We start from the raw sequence: 20,134 nt of genomic DNA, 5'->3' as shown, positions 1-20,134 counted from the left end.
CTTTTCCCAAACGTGTTCCAAATCTATCTTGGTCGCTAGTGGATTAGCAGCTAATTCCCTCTCCGAAGACTCCAGATAATCTATCCGTTTCTCAACATCTGACATTCTTGTAATCAACTCAGTGAATTTCAACTCCATGGCAGTAATCGATCGACGTATTACAGCAAGATCCTCCAAGTCAGCATCACCGACATGCTCGACAGTTGATGCTGAATCTCTCCCGCCGCACCGGGCAAACTGAGTCCCTGGTCTGCGGGCCTATCAAGGGTAACAGCTTGAGCATGTAAGTGTATTTTAATGTCTCCAGAAATTATTTGACATATTGTCTTCATAGAACAGTTATGGAAGAGAGTGTATCGAATCTCACCAGTTTATGACATAAAAAGTATTAAAAACTAGCAAAGTGTGCAGAGCTCGCCGTTCACATGTCCAAACCTCGCAATTTTTTTTTAAAATATTTTCCACCAGATGGCGCCATTTTTCTCATGTTTAGCCTATGGAGCAAATGCATGCTTTTTTCCTATTTTCTGTTTGCTGTGTTATAGAGTACTGCAGGCCAGTTGAATAAATAATGCAGCTAAAATTGTGTGGGTGTGTTGGGATGTCAGAGTGTGTTTTTTTATGTGTGTGTGTGTGTGTGGGGGGGGGGGGGGTTAAGTGGTTAATGAGGACTTTTTTTAGGTTACAAACTGGTAATTACAAGGGTATTATGCTATAAATGTGGTTTATGAGGACATTTCTAGTGTCCCCATAATTTAAATCACTTAAAAAAACATAGTAAAACATGTTTTATTGAAAATGTAGAAATGCAGAAAGTTTTTTGTGAGGGTTAGGTTTAGGGGTAGGGTTAGAGGATAGAATCTATAGTTTGTACAGTATAAAAAACATTATGTCTATGGTTAGTCCTCATAATGATAGCTACACCAACATGTGTGTGTGTGTGTGTGTGTGTGTGTGTGTCAAACTAGCATTTAAAGGGTTAAAATCCTGAAAATGAATGAATATTTGGTAGTTATGATCAGGACTGATGTTGGTTAAAAAGTCAGTGAAAGTGGAAAATAATATTAATATATAATATTATTTATTGTATATTGTATTATATATTATATATTGTCTTCTCAGGACTTCTGAGTAACTTTTTTAAATTGACGCACAAGGGTTAAGCTGGTTTAAGTTTTTTCACCAGGGCCCTGAATTTCTTGCAAATTGTGGAGATTTATATTGTCAAATTTATTTAAGATGATGTAAATACTTTAGAAATACATTTTATATATAAATAATAAAAGAAATGTGTATTTATATGTAAATGTTTTACAGATGTAGATATAACTATTACATGTATATTTAGATTCATATTTACAATATTTAAATATTTAGAGGTGTGTGTTAGTGGGGTTAAAAATGTAACACCTTGTCTACTTAACGATGCAACAAAAACTGGATCACATCCATTTTAAACATGCAGTAATTTACATTCAGTGCCTTGGATTTACTGTGTATAATTTCTCAAATGATTGTTTAGTATGCATCTAGTCATAAATCTGATGTTTCTAAACCTAAAGCTTAACTGACAGTGAACTGACACTGCTGTCATTAACTAAAATATGTTTAATAATCATGCAGCTATAAACATAATCAAATTAATCTGACTCACTGGTCTAGATTGGCAATTGTGTGTGATGAAAGAATAAGTGCTACATTTTGAAAGGCTATAGCAATCATAGTGCCCCAGTGCATTCGCCTCTCATCACTGAGCAGCCCTGCCAAACAGAGCCCTCAAAGCTTTAATAAATGGCATCCATGCCAGATCAGGAGTCAAAAAGGCCATATGTTATTGACTCTGTGTAGCAAACACAGGGCATGAATAGTGTGGTTTACTCAGGCCATGGAAACAGAGTGTGGAACTGGGAGACTTACCACTTGACATATCACAGGGTACTTGATCTGGTTGATGCCTCCTGCAAACACCCCAAACGTCACGGCAGTGTGGAAGAGGAAGTTGAGGAGTATGTGCCAACCTTTCCTGCTGATTCGGATTATGCTGCAGACACACACACAGACTCATAATAGATGAACAGACAATCAAGCCATGAGTAATATATATAAACATCTTGGAATGAAACAAGTAAGTGCCTTAGAGCACAATACTATGACTAAAGAATCTTTCTAGCCCTGTCTGCAAAGTATCTCAAATTAGTGTGGCTCACTAAATTTAGATTTGTCCCTCTAAGGATAGAAGTGTCCCCATCTCCACAGTGCAAGCATTACTCACTGAGGATAGCTGTGACAGTTAAGGGGGTGATACTATAAATATTGGAGGTCTGACTCAAGTTCATGGCAGTTTGTCCCAAAAACATTTCCTACTGTGACCTTGCAATGTGAATACTTGTGCTACAATGGCTAGGTTTATACAAATTGGAAGTGGAAGGATGTTTTAAACAAATTTCCTTAAAACTGAACTACACAGTCAACCAATGCAAAAAGAGACTGTGTATAATTCTACATTCAGGGTTTCCACACCTTTTGACCTCAACATTTTCATTACTTTTCTAGTTGTTTGTGAATGCTAGTTAAAGATTTTTTTCTTTTAATAATTTAATAGAGATTGCACTCATAAAGTGTAGGGATGGGAATTGTAAGGAATTAGACTCCCGTTCCATTAACAATTATTTCAGTACTTTTGAAGTAGAAATATTTGGAAATAAAAATAAAAAAAAGCAATTGGATTAACTGCCCTCAGCAGTCTATTACCAAATGATGAGATCATTGTATATTTTAACCCTTAAATGCATACCTCGGGTCTTTAGTGACCCGGGACCTCATTCCACCCCATACACCTCATCAATTTTTGGAGTTGTGCCCTCTTTAGTATTCCTCAATTTTTCTCTTATAAATAGTGTAACCAAAAAAAAAAAAAAAAATGATATATATATATATATATATATATATTATAATGGCTTTAGTAACAAAAGTGTATAGGGTCATTAGAGACACTAGGTATGTAAGAGTGTCTGTAGGTTCTTACAGTGCAAGTGAATGGTGACCAGGGCAGGGTTGCACCAGCTGTGCGTAAGGTCTCACTTAAGTTGAGATGTAAAGTTCACACTAAGGGCTTAGTAACTACTAGATAGTTTGTAACTAAATCAGTGCTAAATTTGGTTGCAACACCAGTTCTTAAGGCAAGACTTAACTAGTAGTTTGTAAGCTCTCCCTAAAGTAATGCGTAGTCACATACTACGTTTACCTGTATTTATCCAATAAGCAGCCTTCAAATTTGTACACAGAAGTGTTAAAAAGCTGTGAATTTCAGTCTGATCTTGTTACGGTTGATGTTCAAACCTTGTTTGCTCACGTAACTGTCAGCTGTAATAAAGTATATCCCCATTAAAATATGATATGTAATAAAACAAGATTTAATTAATGATCTATTTAGCTTATGTGAATAACAATATTCAATAACTGTATCTAAAATGAATAAGGGACAATAAATAAATACTAATAAAACAGGCTGGAAAAATAGAAATTTTTTCATTTTAATATTTTATATATTTCATATACAGTATGTTGAAACTTGACACCCAGCGGCGTACAAAGGAAAGTGCACTGTTTGGTTGAATCATGCTGAAGAAGTAAGCTTTTTTACATAATGTTTTCTCCCATAAATGTAAACGAGTGTAAATGTCAACATCATCATATATGTCAAAAGGACCAAAGCATGTCAACCAAAACATGAGCTCATTGATGTCATTAAATGAGTCTGCTTTTTTATTCCATCTATTACTCCTGGTTGGAGGCTTCCGTAAATATTTAGTTTATACGTAGGGTGACGTCCTACCTAAATTGAATGGTGCAATGCTCAAATATTTAGTAGTGTGTATATTGTGACTTAGTGCCCATTTACGCCACAACTAGGCTAAGTTGTAACATACGAATAGCTGGTGCAACCGGCCCCAGAACTCCAAAAGCCCCAAAAAGGAGATCAAGTCACCATAAAAGTAATCCATAAGACCCCAGTGGTTTAATCAATGTCTTCTGGAGCAATCCAGTAGGGTTTGGGTGAGAACAGACCAAAATGTAACTCCTTTTTCTCTTTACATCTTGTCATTGCCGTCTCTAGGCACAATCGAGATTTCAAGCTCGATTACAATTCCTAGCATTTGACGCATGCGCAGAGCACAAGATGGTGCTATAGAAAGTGTTATTGAGCTTGAAATCATGATCGCAAAGGAGACTGCTGTCAAGATGTACAGTGAAAAATAAGTTATATTTTGGTCTGTTCTCACCCAGAACCAACTGGATTGCTTCAGAAGACATTGATTAAACCACTGGAGTCTGAAGGATTACTTTTATGCTGAATTTATCTCTACATCCTTTTTGGAGCTTTTGGAGTTCTGGTTACTGTTCACTTGTGGACCTACAGAGCTGAGATATTCTTCTAAAAATCTTTGTTAGTGTTCAGCAGAAAGAAAGTCAAACACATCTTAGATGGCATGAGGGTGAGTAAATGATTAGATAATTTTACTTTTTGGGTGAACAAACCCTTTAAAGAATCTATTAATTTCCATGAATTTTCTAAGCCTGGAAATCACAATGTAAAATTGGACTGTCGGAATCCTGTACATTTGAATGGTAAACTTCATTGATGAAATTATAAATACAATGGACCAAAGACCTGTTGAAATGTATTTCATAATTTATGTCACAGTTTAATCAGTGTCATGAAACATACCTGTGGTGTACAGTGTATGTCATGATAGAAATCAGCAGGCAGAGTAACATCACTGCAGTGCATGCGTACACCACTGGGTGCAAATAGTCCCCTGGATATGGAGGGAAGGACAGCACCCTCTTTAAATCCTGCACATGAAATTAAAATCAGAGAAGATGGTTATAACACTTACAGACTTCGAACTGATTCTGAACCACTTTGTTCATGCTGAGCTGAGAACAGTATCTTGGTGATAAAGTTTACATGACGGCAGAGATGCATGACTGGAATGAAGCAGTTTGATTTGACAAACTGACCAGTAAAACAAGTTGTATGTCTCTAGATGTGAAATGAGAGGGAGAAACGAGGGGCAAGTGGGAGGGGGAGACAGAGGAAGAAAGAAAAATAATGCAAGAGGAGAGCTTTGTCCCAGTGTGTTGAAGACTACGCCCCCATACACATCAATCTCCTTCAGCATGTCTGTTTTATCACCCAGCCCAAAGATCCTCTTTGTTATGTGCCTGAAGGCCTCCTTCCCCTCTGGCATCCAGCAACACAAATGCACATGCATGTCTCTGCACTAACTGAATACTTCAGAACAGACTGAATACTCTCTACCTTCCATATTACAATAGCCAATTTCACCTTACTCTTAATGCTAAAATGTCTGACATATATCTACACCATATATCTACATTTCATGTAAAAAAAAAAATCTCCACTCTTTTTTGCGAGTAGAGTGAGCTATATTTAGGTTAAAAAAGAAAATGACTTTAAGGAAAGGCAATCAGTAGTATACTATAATGCACAGATTGCCCATTTAAAAATGAATAGACTTGCTTTAACCAGGACATTTAAATTTGACTTGTGTTCCCAGATTTGGCAGATCTGTGAAAAAAAGCAACTTACATTTAAGTAATTTGACATAAGCAAGAGTGCTGTTAAACCTGAACATCAGCACGACTGTTATTCGGCCATAAGATTCAGTACAACAGCATGATTGTGAGTGTGATTTTGCTTTTAACAGTTCTAAAAACAAGAAGTTAATATCGAGAAACTTGTGTTTCGGACAAAACATGGCCAGTTATTCTGTCTATCCTTGCTATGCTAATGTAAATAGTTCCAAACAAAGCCAAAGCAGAATCAACCATTTCACATCACCAAGCAACACAGACTGGCAGCATGTTGGGAAAGGCATGAACACATACAAGTGGAGTTAATCAAACAGTGAAGCACCACTTATCCAATCAGATACTCAGACCAAAACTAACTGTTGTATAAAATTAAATAAAATTTAATTTTTTGCTTTTTTTTTTACGTTTACGTCCTGGTTATGTTTGAATCAAACATAATTAATAATTACTTCATTCAAAATAAATTTTATGATTTAGCTTCATGGTAATTATACATTAACATAACAATATCCATGGATGTGTTCCAAAAAGCAAGCTAGAAGGAACACATGGAAATTGTTACCACCACAACTGTTTATACATGCCCCACTTGCAATAAAATATCTAGGCTTTAGGATTGGACTGTTCAGCCATCAGAGAACCCACCGTTTAAGAAAAAAAAAAAAAAAAACGATGACGGATCAGATAACAATGGACAGAAAAAGAAGGATTATAGGACTAAATTTGTTGCACTTGGAACCTTTATGCCTCATCTCCCAAGGTGCATGTCTGCTTCAATCCAAGGTGGCATCGGCACAATTGCTGCCCATTAATCTGTTTCACATAAAGCATCACTCAGCATCACATTATTGATCTTTTGACCTCAGTTCTTGAGCAAATATACTGTACATTTAATGACCCAAGACATCGAACCACTGTTGCACAGAAAGTTAATGCTGATTAATATCAGCTCCAATAGTGCCCCAAAGCATCCTACAGAAAGTAATCCCAAGCAGTGCATCCAAATTATTCTTTTACCCAGGCTTAAGGGTGCACTGTAGTCAGAGCTTGCACATCTCAAAATAAAAATCTAATCAATGTCACCTACCTTCAGGAAAATCTATGAATATATGCTTGTAATTTCACTGAATGCCTGTACATGTTAGGCTTAATTGAAAGCAGTGTTGGTCACTCTTTTAGTATAAATTGTAGGACATTTAATCAATATCATTGGAACCAGCCAAAGCTCTTTCAGTTAAGCCAGTGATAAAATACATCTGCTTGTAAGAAGCTTCAAAAATCCAGTCAAAATACAATCTACCATTAGGGCTCAGTAATAATATCTCATTTTTATTTTCATGCAGAATCTCCCCTACAAAGGAAAAACACCATAAACTTTACCAACACTGAACACCTAAACTAAGTACGTACGTCATTATTTTTATTACTGTTATTTATTTGGCATTAAGTAAGACCTTTGGGTTTATGTGTGTTGTTGATAATATTCTTTTAATGTGCTCCTCAATTAATTAGCTTGGTATGGTAGCCTGTAGCTGACAAACATATTTGGAAATACACAAACATGAAAATAAAGTAATCCCGAAGCCTTACATTCACAATGCATGTTATGCATCATGCCGCATCTTTACGCTTTCATTCAGTCAGGCATCTCATCCAATCATTATTCAGCCTCTGCTTTATAAGCTAACACAGCTGCCTTTCATTGCTTGTAATGCCTCATTGTTTTCATTTCACCCCATCACCACAAGTTTAGGTCCCGTACTGCCATACAGGTAAGCTCCTCTCCCCTGCCATCGTTGCTTTTCGGCAGGAGCTGATGGTTCGAGCAAGTATCGGAGCACTGAACCATAGAACGGGGATTACGCCAAATTATCTAAATATCTCTACATTTGTATTCATTTCAATCATCTCGAGTCTTTTCTGATAGACATAATCTTATCCACTCATCTGTCCACAAAAACCCATGTTATGAGGTTACTTTAGGTTAAGTAACTTTTGGCGGCCAAGCATATTTGGAATTACACAAATGTGCAATTAGTGAATTTGGCAATTTTGGCATAACAAAAGCCATCCATGTGTGTTAACAGATATATTTGTTATAATAGTTATATCTGTGAATTAACATAACAAAAAAAACAAAAAAAGCAAAGAGCATTTTTTAAACCAAGTACAAAAGCAATTTGCTCAAATAAAACTAACTTTATCACACTAATGCAGTCCGATCGGCATTTATGTGTGGATTGCAATTCAATCCAGAATTCAAGATTTACCGAATGTATATCAGCTGTAGGCTGATTTAGAATTAAACATTTTAAATATTTAAAAAGAAGAAAAATGAAAGGAAACAATAAATTATGAACAATTTACTGCCTTTGCCCAATTAATGTAAATTTAACGCGCTCAGCTCATTAGCCTCATGCTTTGAGTATATGTAACACTATAGAGAACAGAGTTGCGCACAAACTGTAAGCACAGCGAGGAGGGTGCACACTATTTATTTAATTAAATCGCAGCTTAAGTGTTTATGAATCTGCCCTTATACTCGCCATTTATGTGAAAATGAACAGATGTCATTGTTGTTGTAGCGTCTTTGTTGTTTAATTCACCAGGAATCTACCGCGATACGTACAGTGAGCGTAAAACGTAAAAACCATTTTTGCTAAAATTTAGGTATATAGAAAAGTGATTCTATGAGACCAGGATAAATGAATCAATATCGAATAGAATCAAATCAAAAGTTTGTGATACCCAGCACCATCTACCATGCCAATTATTTTTGTGACATGTCCTCAAAAGACACTCTAATGCATGTTGATAGATCACAGGACTCTCTCCACAGCAGGACTGGACCTGCTGAACTCGCTTCTTGATCTGGCGTCTGCCAACTCCAGCCTGATCTTAGCCAATCAGCATGGAGAAGAAAAAAAAGGTCAGAGAACAAAAAGTGAGCTCTATTATATTGTAATTATAAAAAAAGTGATACTTGAGGCACTGAAATTGATTGAACAACACGGTGCCTTTACAAAGCTGAAAATGTACAATCTCATAAACTATGAAGTTATAAAATTCATGAGACTCCATATTTAAGGTTTAGATGCATCTTGAGCATTAAGATTGTTCTTGGCTTCTCCCTCTGTGTGCCTCAGTGAGCAGGCTTATCTTGGAGACAACATTTGGTCAATCAGTCTGTTCAAGTAAACAGACCCATATTTAGATATTTAGACTTGCTTTTAGAGAATAGATCTTGTCTTTGCTGCACTTGCAGAAGTATAACAAAGTGAAAAAATACACTTATATACAGAATACACTTATATTTAAGATGCATTCTCTTAAAGCAAGTCTAAATATCTTATATGTTGCTTCTCAAGTAAATATGCCTTGTTTTAAGGATTTTTAGACCATTTTAAATGGAAACAAGTAAAAAACACTTGATAATAGGATTTTTTTGCAGTGAATTTTTTACTGAATTAAACTTAATAAAAACAATTTTTCCCCTTTAATTCAGTGAATGTCATTTAGAGGTATTTTTAAAAGATGTTCCCTGTCTGTCACTCACTTGAAGTTGTGTCTATGTAGTGACACTAGGGGTTCGATCTTGAAGGCCCAATCACCTTTGCTTAAAATAGAAAAGGCCAATGAGAATTGGCAAGTGAAATTTGCATGCCACACTCCGCCCCCAGACATACGGGTATAAAAGGAGATGACGTGCACCACTCATTCAGATTTTTTGTTTGGAGCCGAATGCATGCTTGTGTTCATCCTCTCACCTTTCGCTTACGCTGCTAGATTTTATGGCACATATCAGCGGACACCCTCGCAAGGTCGAGTGTTGTGTTTCCCCTGGGCGCTTCGGTGGCTGACTCCACGGGTACTAAAAGAGTATATTCAAAAGAGCATATTTCCTTCTAAAAGAGCAAACGCTTGGCGTCCACTGGCGCGGAATCTGGAGGCCTGGTTAGCGCTCTCCAGCCCCTCGCTGTAGCTCATCAGGACGATTCGCCTCGGTTACGCGATCCAGTTTGCCAGACACCCGCCCAGGTTCAGTGGCATCCTCTCCACAACGATGCGGGGCGAGGGTGTATCCGTCCTCCGGGCGGAGGTTGCCACCCTTCTGGCGAAGGGAGCAATAGAGCCCGTCCCCGTAGCCGAGTTGCGTAAGGACTTTTACAGCCCTTATTTTATCGTGTCCAAGAGAGGGGGAGGGTCGCGCCCAATCTTGGATCTGCGTGCTTTGATCAAAGCCTTACACAGGCTTCTGTTCAAGATGTTTACGCAGAAGTGCATCCTGGCATCAGTATGACATCAGTACGCCATCGACCTGAAGGACGCATACTTTCACGTATCGATCCTTCCTTGACACAGACCCTTTCTTCGGTTTGCCTTCGAGGGATGAGCATACCAGTACAAAGTCCTTCCCTTTGGTCTGTCCCTGTCCCCTCGCGTCTTTACCAAGGTTGCAGAGGCTGCCCTGGCCCCGCTGAGGGAGAAGTGCATTTGCATTCTCAATTATCTCAACGACTGGCTAATCCTAGCTCACTCGCGAGATCTAATGTGTGCTCACAGGGACCTTGTGCTTCAGCACCTCGACCGACTTGGGCTTCAGGTCAGCTGGGAGAAGAGCAAGCTCTCCCCTGTGCAGAGCATCTCTTTTCTCAGTATGGAGTTGGACTCGGTCACTCTCAAGGCACATCTTATGACTTCAGGCAGAAGGTAGCGGTGCCGGTGAAACAATTTCAGAGGCTCCAGGGACATATGCCATCCTCGGTGGCGGTTCTCCCCCTCGGGTTGATGCATATGAGACCGCTTCAGCCCTGGCTACAGACTCGAGTCCCGAGGTGGACATGGCGCCATGGCACCTGACATGTGACCATCATGCTACAGTGCTGTCAGTTTTTCAGCCCTTGGTCGGACCTGCTGTTTTTACGGGCAGGTGTTCCCTTAGAGCAGGTCTCAAGGTGCATCGTGGTCATGACAGACACCTCAAACTTGGGCTGGGGCACCGTGTGCAACGGGCAGGCAGTTTTGGGGCTCTGGACAGGGCCCCAACTCCTTTGGCAGAGCATCAACTGCTTAGAGTTGCTGGTGGTATTGCTGGCCCTGCGGAGGCTTTGGCCGTTGATTCAGGGCAAGCATGTGTTGGTCCAGACTGACAACACAGCGACTATAGCGTACATAAACCGCCATGGCGGCGTATGCTCGCATCGCATGTCGTAACTCGCCCGCCGCCTCCTCCTCTGGAGTCAACAGCCGTTGAAGTCACTGCAAGCCACTCACCTTCCGGGCATCCTCAACCGTGCAGCAGAAATGCTCTCATGGCAGGTAATGCTCCGTGGGGAGTGGGGATTCCACTCCCATGTAGTCCAGCTGATTTGGGAGATATTCGGGGAGGTGCAGGTAGACCTGTTCGCCTCCCAAAATTTCTCTCACTGCCCCCTTTGGTACTCCCTGTCCGAGGCTCCCCTCAGCATGGGTGCCTTGGCACGCAGCTGGCCTCAGGGGCAGCGCAAGTATACGTCTCCTCCAGTGAGCCTCATTGCACAGACTCTGTGCAAAGTCAGGGAGGACGAGCAGCAAGTCCTGTTCATTGCGTCGTACTGGCCAAACCGGACTTGGTTCTCGGATCTGATTTTCCTGGTAGTAGAACCTCTCTGGTGCATTCCCTGAGGCAGGACCTTCTCACTCAGGGGCAGGGCACGCTCCAGCACCTGCGGCCGGACCTCTGGAATCTCCACATTTTGCTCCTGGATGGGACGTGGAAGACCTAGCGGATCACAATCACTCAGGCCAGAGCCCCCTCAATGAGGCGGCTGTATGCCTTGAAGTGGCATCTCTTCATGAACTGGTGTTCTTCCCGTGGGGAAGACCCACAGAGATGTGCCGTCGGGTCTGTGCTGTCTTTCCTTCAGGAAGGGCTGGAGAGACGGCTGTCTCCCTCTACCCTGAAAGTGTACATGGCTGTACACATAGCAGCTTGCCACAACACACTGGATGGGAGGCCTTCACGACAGTGCCACCCGATCAACAGGTTCCTCAAGAGCGTGAGGAGGTTTAATCATCCTAGACTGCACCTGATTCCCTCTTGGGATCTCTTTGTGGTCCTACCTGCCCTGCAGAGAGCCCCCTTTGAGCCCCTGGAGCAGGCCAAGCTCAGTACTTTGTCTATGAAAACGGCCTTCCTGGTGGCGCTCACTTCCATCAAGAGGGTAGGGGACCTGTAGGTGCTTTCTGTTACCAGCGAATGCCTGGAGTTTGGGCCGGCACACTCTCACATGATCTTGAGACCCCGGCCCAGTTACATGCCCAAAATTCCCACCACTCCTTTTCGGGACCAGGTGGTGAACCTGCAAGCGCTCCCTTCAGAGGAGGAAGACCCAGCCTTGTCATTGCTGTGTCCAGTTTGTGCCCTGCAAATCTATCTGGACCGCCACACAGAGCTTTAGATGCTCGGAGCAGCTCTTTGTCTGTTTTGGAGGACAGCAGAAGGGGAAAGCTGTCTCCAAGCAGAGGCTAGCCCATTGGATTGTGGATGCCATTTCTCTTGCATACCAATCTCAGGATTTGCCGTGCCACTTGGGAGTCCGGGTGCACTCCACTAGAGGTGTTGCGTCCTCCTGGGCACTGGCAAGGGGGACCTCTCTAGCAGACATATGCAGAGCTGCGGGTTGGGCTACACCCAATACCTATGCAAGGTTTTATAACCTATGCATAGACCCGGTTTCGACTCGAGTGTTGCGCGGTAATAGCAGGTAGACTAGGAGGCCGATTGGGTGTACCGCATGCATTGCGCCTTTCCCCTTTTTCAAAGGTGATAATGTGCGCCTTTTTATCCACAACAGTTCCCCATATCCGGTGAACCCTGGACGTCTCTTTAATTCTTAAGCACTGCTCGGTGACGAACTCGGCAGAGGAGTAATTACACCAGGCCCAGTACTCGTGGTATGCCCCTTTTCAGGTGAGCCCGTGTGCTCGGGCTCAGTGCTCCATGCATAGTGATTCCCCCTTGGTAATCCCGTATGATGAGTTTCCACTGTTTGGTTTCCCCTTAGGTGAACCGTGTGTTTCCCCTCGCCAGAGCTTTCTCTGCCTCGGCTACTGTGGCTGCGTACCCTCTCTGTAGATAGGGTCCTCTGGTGGTATTATTCCATATGTGAACTTCCCCATTGGTAAGTTCATGTGAGGTATTCTCCCTCCGGTAGGATGTGGTCTATGTAGTGCTCTACTTCCTGGAGAGGGAAGAGCACTTCCCAGCACTATTCTAGAAAGTGTTCAGCGGGAAATTGCTTAACAGCAAATCAGGAAAGGCGCCGCCGGTAGCCTACTTGGGTAAGTGCCTCCTCCCCCTTAACAGGACTAGGGAGACGCCTTACCTAACTCGCTGGAAGGTCATGACATGGTTGAGCGCTCACTGCGAGGCATGCAGCAGCTTGCTCGTGTCCACTCTTCCGTACCTCATGACATGGTTCAGCGCCTGCGGCGTTTCCTATAGGAACCCCTAGTGTCACTACATCGACACAACGTCGAGTGAGTGACAGACAGACAGGGAACATCTTGGTTACTGATGTCACCTCTGTTCCCTGATGGTGGGAAGGAGACGTTGTGTCCCTCCTGCCGCGGCACTGAACCGGCCGCTGACATGGCCGGGACTCTCTATCGGCTCCTCCATAAATCTGAATGAGTGGTGCACGCCAACTCCTTTTATACCCGTATGTCCGGGGGCGGAGGGTGGCATGCAAATTCCACTCGCCAATTCTCATTGGCCTTATCTGTTTTAAGCAAAGGTGATTGGGGCTCTCATGATCGAACCCCTAGTGTCACTACATCGACACAACATCTCGTTCCTTCCATCAGGGAACAGAGGTTACATCAGTAACCAAGACGATTTTGTCCTCTGTATTTTTAGCAAGCACGTTTAATACAACCTTTATGTCAGGGCACAAGCTCAATAGTCGGATAAGAGCTAATGATTAATCATTGCAACAATTGCTGAATAGTGGAATAATCACTCTAATAATCGTTAGATTAGTCGATTATCAATATAATCATTAGCTGCAGCCCTGCTTTATTGTAGGGATGCACCAATGTATCAGCCACACATATTTACCGGTCATAAGTATATCGATCATAATAAGCATGAAAATGCTGATATGAAAAACTGATGGGTTATTTTTAATGAATTACATAAATTTATTGTATTGTATAAAGTTTATAATTTTTTTCTGTGTATAATATAAGGAAACATGCCAAAATAAATGAAATTAAAAAATATATTTTTTTTTTAAATATGCATAATATGAATTTGTAATGTTCTATCACAATATGTAAAGTCTGATTTCTATTGTTCAAAACTGCAAAAACAGAAGTGCAAAAACTATTTGAACTTTTTTTAACATCAATTATGTTATCAATAGAGGTCAGCCGATAGTGGATTTTGCCGATTCGATGACTAAGGTGGCGACACGATGTATGTACGTTTCCATATAGTCACATTTTCTTTGCATACCCTCGCTTCAATTTAAAAAACATAATTATCGGGGGGCCTGGGTAGCTCAGTGAATATTGACGCTGACTACCACTCCTGAAGTCACGAGTTCGAATCCAGGGTGTGCTGAGTGACTTCAGCAAGGTCTCCTAAGCAACCAAATTGGCCCGGTTGCTAGGGAGGGTAGAGTCACATGGGGTAACCTCCTTGTGGTCGCGATTAGTGGTTCTCGCTCTCAGTGGGGTGCGTGGATCGCATAGAGCAGCATGAGCCTCCACATGTTGTGAGTCTTCACGGTGTCATGCACAGCGAGCCACATAATAAGATGCACGGATTGACTGTCTCAGAAGCGGAGGTAACTGAGACTTGTCCTCTGCCACCCAGATTGAGATGAGTAACCATGCCACCACGAGGACCTACTAAGTAGTGGGAACTGGGCATTCCAAATTGGGGATAAAAAGGGGATAAAAAATAAAAAAAATAAATAAAAACAATTATCAGAGGTGCACGGAGAATGTCACAGTCTGTCTCCTTCATATTCTTCAAGGACTCTTATTTTGAAGTTTTCCCCTGGACTACATCTCCCATAGTTCACTGCCCTCATCACTTCCATCTGCTCCTCATCATCCTCACCTGTATTCCATTCCCTCATTAGTTCCTTTATGTATAAATATTCTCTAGTTTTGCCCATTCCTTTGTCAGTCCTTGAAGTGTTACATTGTGTTGTTAGTTTGTGATGTTGAGCTTTATTGTTTGTTCCACTCCAGCGTTTGTTCTACTCCAGCGATTATAATTAAAAGATTGAAAGTACCTACTCCTGCGTCTCCTCTCTTCCACTCCAAGAACCCAACGTTACAACAGCTAATATACGTTCAGTAAATCTTGAATTCTGGATTGAATTGCAATCCACACATAAATGCTGATCCGATTGCATAAGTTAGTTTCATTTTAGAAAATTGCTTTTGTACTTGGTTTCAAAAATGCAATGGTGTTTTGGTGCCACATAAAAAACATTTTCGAGAATGAAGTCATAATATTTTGAGAATAAAGTCCAAATTTCGAGAATAAAGTCGTAGTATTACGAAATTAGTAATATTTTGCGAATAAAGTCAAAATGAGAATGAAGTCTGAATATTTTGAGAATTAAATCAAATTACCAGAAATGGCGCGTTATTATCATAATGACAGAACGAAGAGCCAGCAGCTTCATCAATGGATGTGGATGATTTAGTTATATCATACTTTAGTTTAGGATTTAGCAACAAAGAAATCTTTTTTTATCTTTTTGCACATAAGCACAAAGTTATTATTGGGATCCGGACACTGCAGTGGTTATGAATTGAATTTATTCTGGAGAAAGAATCAGACAGACATTCGCACAGTCCCGCAGGGCGTGGCTGATGCTTGGGCTGGGTTTCCCGAAGCTCTAAATTGAACATTAGTAGCACTTAAATTATACTTATTACAGCATGTTTCCTAATAGCGTTATCTAAGTAGTACAGTTTATCAGATACAAAGGGACATTTAATAAATTATATTAATATATTTTGATCATTGGAAAGCCATTGCACATTGTTTCAGAGGATAAAAATTGTTGAAAAAATCGCTCTGAAATCAATAGGCAGTCTCCACAGTCTGTGCACACCATAGGTGTAAATTAGGTCTAAATATAGATCTAAATTTACATGACACATAATACAATATAACGTTTTATTGGGCTTCTTTGATATGCATAATTGGAATCATTGTAATTTTAAATTTCTTTTTTATTTCACTCAGAAAAAGACAACACACACACACACACACACACACACACACACACACACAAAACATACATATTCTCATATTTTGATCCATTAGTAAGTTTTCTTTAATGCATTTAAGCAACATTGTCAAAATGGTACAAGCTTATCCTACTCAAATGCATGTGATATCGAATAAACAAGAATTAGGTCAGAAGTAATCCAAAAGTAATCAAAAAGCAATCAGATTATATTAATTTAAAAATTTAATCCAAGAGATTACATTACTGACTACAATTTTAGTCATGTAATTTATAATCAGTACTGGATTACAGTTCAGAATTGATCTTCCCAGCACTGGTAGTAAGTGGCAAAATTTCTGTATCGGCCTATCCAATTTATTTTTCAGCGAAATTAGGGCCCCGCCATTATCAACCTTGAATGCGGACCACTTCCAGTATCAGCCACTTCCAGCTATTTTAGCGATACAAAAATACTACATTATGCTGCTTTATATTACAGGCTGGCAATATATGTCATCATATTATTATCATTAATTATGATTTTCATAAACTCATTGGTTTTGAACGCATATAGTTTTACCGTGTATCGCATTTTGCCATCGTTTTATCACACTGTTGCACAGGCAGAATTAATGAGAGGTCAGGCGCAGACAGGACAGTCCTCCGCGCCATCTGACATGCCTCCACAAACTTTACACAACCAGCAGAGAGCAGAAAGTCACTGGGCAAATGCTGCTTTAACTTTCTTTGCACCAAAAATGCATCTTGTTTCATCTTGGCAAATTAATAAACGCATTTTACTCTCTGTTCTTTTCAGAGAGCATTCTCTCTTTCTTAGCAGTTTATAGTAAACTATAGTAAACAGATCTCACATTCAGCATGGCTTATGAAACATTGCCTTTGGAAATAAACAAATAAAGGCATCATTGGAGGTTATGCAGGTACATATGAATGGAGGTTTACATGGAAACAAGAAACACTGCATCGTCACGATCTCGGTAAATTAAGAAGCAGATTTTATTATGGTATCTTCAAAACATCACATAGCAACAAGTAAAGGATTTACTTACTCTTTTACTATAAATGCTGAAGTTAGAAAATTATCTGACATTAGGCTATCATTCTGCTGTACATCCTGTGGTTGTGTGACAGTTTCTAAACTTATATCACTAAATTCTGGTATTATTATCCTCCTATTTATTTACATTGCTGTCAATAACAGCGTGACTTTTACACATTCGCCAGAAATGCAGCCTCTGCTTACTTCAGAGTTGCAAAATAAGGTGGATAGTTTATGAATCTAAAATTATAAGGAGTCTTAAAGAGATAGTTCAGCCAAAAATGAAAATTCTCTCATCATTTACTCACCCTCACGCTATCACAGATGTATATAACTTTCTTTCTTCTGCTGAACACAAAGAAAGATTTTTAGAAGAATATTTCAGATCTGTAGGACTTCACATTGCAAATGAATGGTGACTAAAATTTTGAAGCACCAAAAAGCACATGAAGGCAGCATAAAAGGAATCCATATGACTCTAGTGGTTTAATCAATGTCTTCAAAAGTGATATGATACATGTGGGTGAGAAACAGATCAATATTTAAGTCATTTTCTACTATCAATCTACACTTTCAGTTTCACTTTCACATTCTTCTTCTTTTGTTTTTGGTGATTTGCACTCTTCGTGCATATCACCACCTACTGGGCAGGGAGGAGAATTTACAGTGAAAAAGGATTTATTGATCTGTTTCTCACCCACACCTATCATATTGCTTCTGGTCATGTGGGTTACTTTTATGCTGCCTTCATGTGCTTTTTGGAGCTTCAAAGTTCCAGCCAACATTCACTTGCATTGGATGCACCTGCAGAGCTATTCTTCGTTTTCAAATCTTCATTTGTGTTCTGCAGAAGAAGAAAAAAAATCATACACATCTGGGATGGCATGTGAGTGAGTCAATGATGAGAGAATTTTCATTTTTGGGTGAACTATCCCTTTAATTTCTTAAACTACAGAAGATGAGCTACTCCTTACCATAAAATATCATATCCGCAAGGCACAGACACACAGAAACATTGTCTTTGTCTCAACTTGTTGCTGAGGAAACTTTACTAAAAATCCCATAGGCCAACATTTAACTGCATTCTGAGGTTTACATTCTTAAATTATTAGATTATTGCAATCCCTAACACAGCAATTGACTGGATTCGTGTCGGGATCTCTGTCCTTGGTGCTTAAAATAGATAAAGCGCTAAAAGGCGCTCTCCATGGTGCTGCGATCTTATGCGCTTTCTGTTCGGTGCAAAAAAAAAAAAAAAACATATTTTGCCTGGTTGCCTGACACGAGTGGCCTGATTGGCTGGATATCTGAAAAGCGGAAGCGGCGACAGCATACGTCATCCAGCAATACAGACCACATAGACCCGCGAGTACACTCTCATGTGCTCATACAAAAAATCTGCGTCATTTGAAAACAAAGTAAATTCACCCGAGGGATAACCAAGGCCACGGACACGCCACAGCCGTTTGTGATGATTAGCTGACAACGACAATTGATATTCATTGCACGAGCTCTCCAGCTTCCAGAGCCACCAATGAATAAATCCCTTCTACGCCATCTCTAACCTTTTACAGGGATTCGACTATATAATTGAATAAAGTTCATTGAACAGTGTAGGCATGCTGATCAAAGCGCCTGACACTGCAACTAACGGATTCTCTCTCTCTGGGGAATGTAACAATAATCTATGGTGTGATGCCATTGTGAGGCATCGCTTTAATTTCGTGGAACACTTCCTGTCAGTAGTCCGAGATCAATGTTGATGCACACTGTAAACGCCCGCTTGTCACTAACTTTAAAAAGACAAACAAATGGGATATATCATCACTGAAAATGTTTCTGGCTGGAAGAGTGTTTTCTGACCTATGAAGTTTTGTCTCGACAAAAATGGACATAAATGAGGTACTCTGGAGTTCATCATTCACTCACCATCAGATCTGCAAAGTTAGGGTCCAGCTTTAGTGCAGCAGTGTCAATGAAGTATCACAGTCGGCTGTGATGTTGCCACCTGGCGCGCGGTCCGACAGGCGGTGGGATGAGGGGGTCATTCTCCAGCACGAGGCTGCGGTGCTCAGCTCCTGAAACATCCAAGGAGAAAAACAAAACGAATATCATTACGAAGCATTCCTCCGCGAACGATAAAAGTCAGAGCAGAATCAACGAACTTCAGTCATTTGCGGCGATCTCCGTTGGGCACGTGCGCTCCTTCTTCACGCTCTTACCGTGACGTAAGCCTTTGGAAATATCTTTGGTGAAAATTTTAAAGCACTAGCATCCGAAAAAAAGCAGGATGACCTCTTGATGACGTAGGCAGACTAAGTATTATTTAAAATATAGTCTTCCTGCGATTTGAGAACCTGAAGAACGGTTCATCTCAGCCAGATAAACGAAGCCAACACCCCTTACCTTATACCAATATGGCACACTAAAGACTTTCATCGGCAAATGTTTATATATGAACGTTGGCAGCTGAATGCTTATTTTGTGAATATTACTTCATCCAGCAACGGAACGAGATTATGTAATATGCGCTTCCAATTTACCATATTAAAACGTAACATATACTGCATATATCCTTACCTATTTTAAAGAGAGCAACTGGTGTCGTACCCCACCTCTAGGTCCCATGATCTGATAGAGCTGACGAGCGTGAGCGCAAATAATATTCTCCATCACTATGGAAGACAAGTAACAGATCTATCGAAGCAAGATAAGGCTATATGAGGGGGAGAAAGCAAACACTTTCCCAAAAATATAACGGACCGAATCACTGGTACACTCCCAGAAGGCATTGATAAGTTTTCACTTTAACGTGGTATATACCACGCGGTAGAAGAGAGAGTGTGTGGAAACTGAATGTCATTTGTCGCGTGAGAGGCGCTGTTTAGCGCGCGCGGTAGAGCTCGCGGGCACATCACCGCTGCAGCGTTGATTTAAAGAGACAACCTACCAGGTTTTACCCTTCACAAACAGCGCATTTTGGAGAATCACATCAGGGGGTTCACCCCACTCTGTTATTGCTTAAAAGCTATACTGAATATAATGTACGATTCTTAATCATCCTAAGATTTACGTTTGCGTTTCTCTGCGAATGTGTGTGTGTGTGTGTGCGTGCGGGTTTGAGTGGTTTATGAAGACATTTATTAGGTTACAAACTGGTAATTACAAGGGTATGAGGACATTTCTAGTGTCACCATAATTCAAATCG

At 40.6% G+C, this 20,134-nt stretch overlaps 1 protein-coding gene across 1 annotated transcript in view; it reads right to left on the bottom strand.

The window, feature by feature from the left end:
* The window catches only part of adgra1a (adhesion G protein-coupled receptor A1a), a 36,246-nt gene extending 16,406 nt beyond the window's left edge, over positions 1 to 19,840 (bottom strand). Inside the window, exons 1-4 of the mRNA XM_051668112.1 lie at positions 19,507 to 19,840; positions 18,856 to 19,004; positions 4,730 to 4,857; positions 1,918 to 2,041 (exon numbers count right to left, since the gene is read on the bottom strand). Coding sequence (XP_051524072.1) covers positions 1,918 to 2,041; positions 4,730 to 4,857; positions 18,856 to 18,858 — 255 coding nt within the window. The 5' untranslated portion in view covers positions 18,859 to 19,004; positions 19,507 to 19,840. The remainder of the gene's footprint in view (positions 1 to 1,917; positions 2,042 to 4,729; positions 4,858 to 18,855; positions 19,005 to 19,506) is intronic.
* Positions 19,841 to 20,134: the final 294 nt, after the last annotated feature.

The sequence above is a fragment of the Myxocyprinus asiaticus genome, chromosome 32 (assembly GCF_019703515.2).
Source record: "Myxocyprinus asiaticus isolate MX2 ecotype Aquarium Trade chromosome 32, UBuf_Myxa_2, whole genome shotgun sequence".
Classification (NCBI taxonomy): Eukaryota; Metazoa; Chordata; class Actinopteri; order Cypriniformes; family Catostomidae; genus Myxocyprinus; species Myxocyprinus asiaticus.
This window is presented reverse-complemented; position numbering and strand designations above follow the sequence as displayed.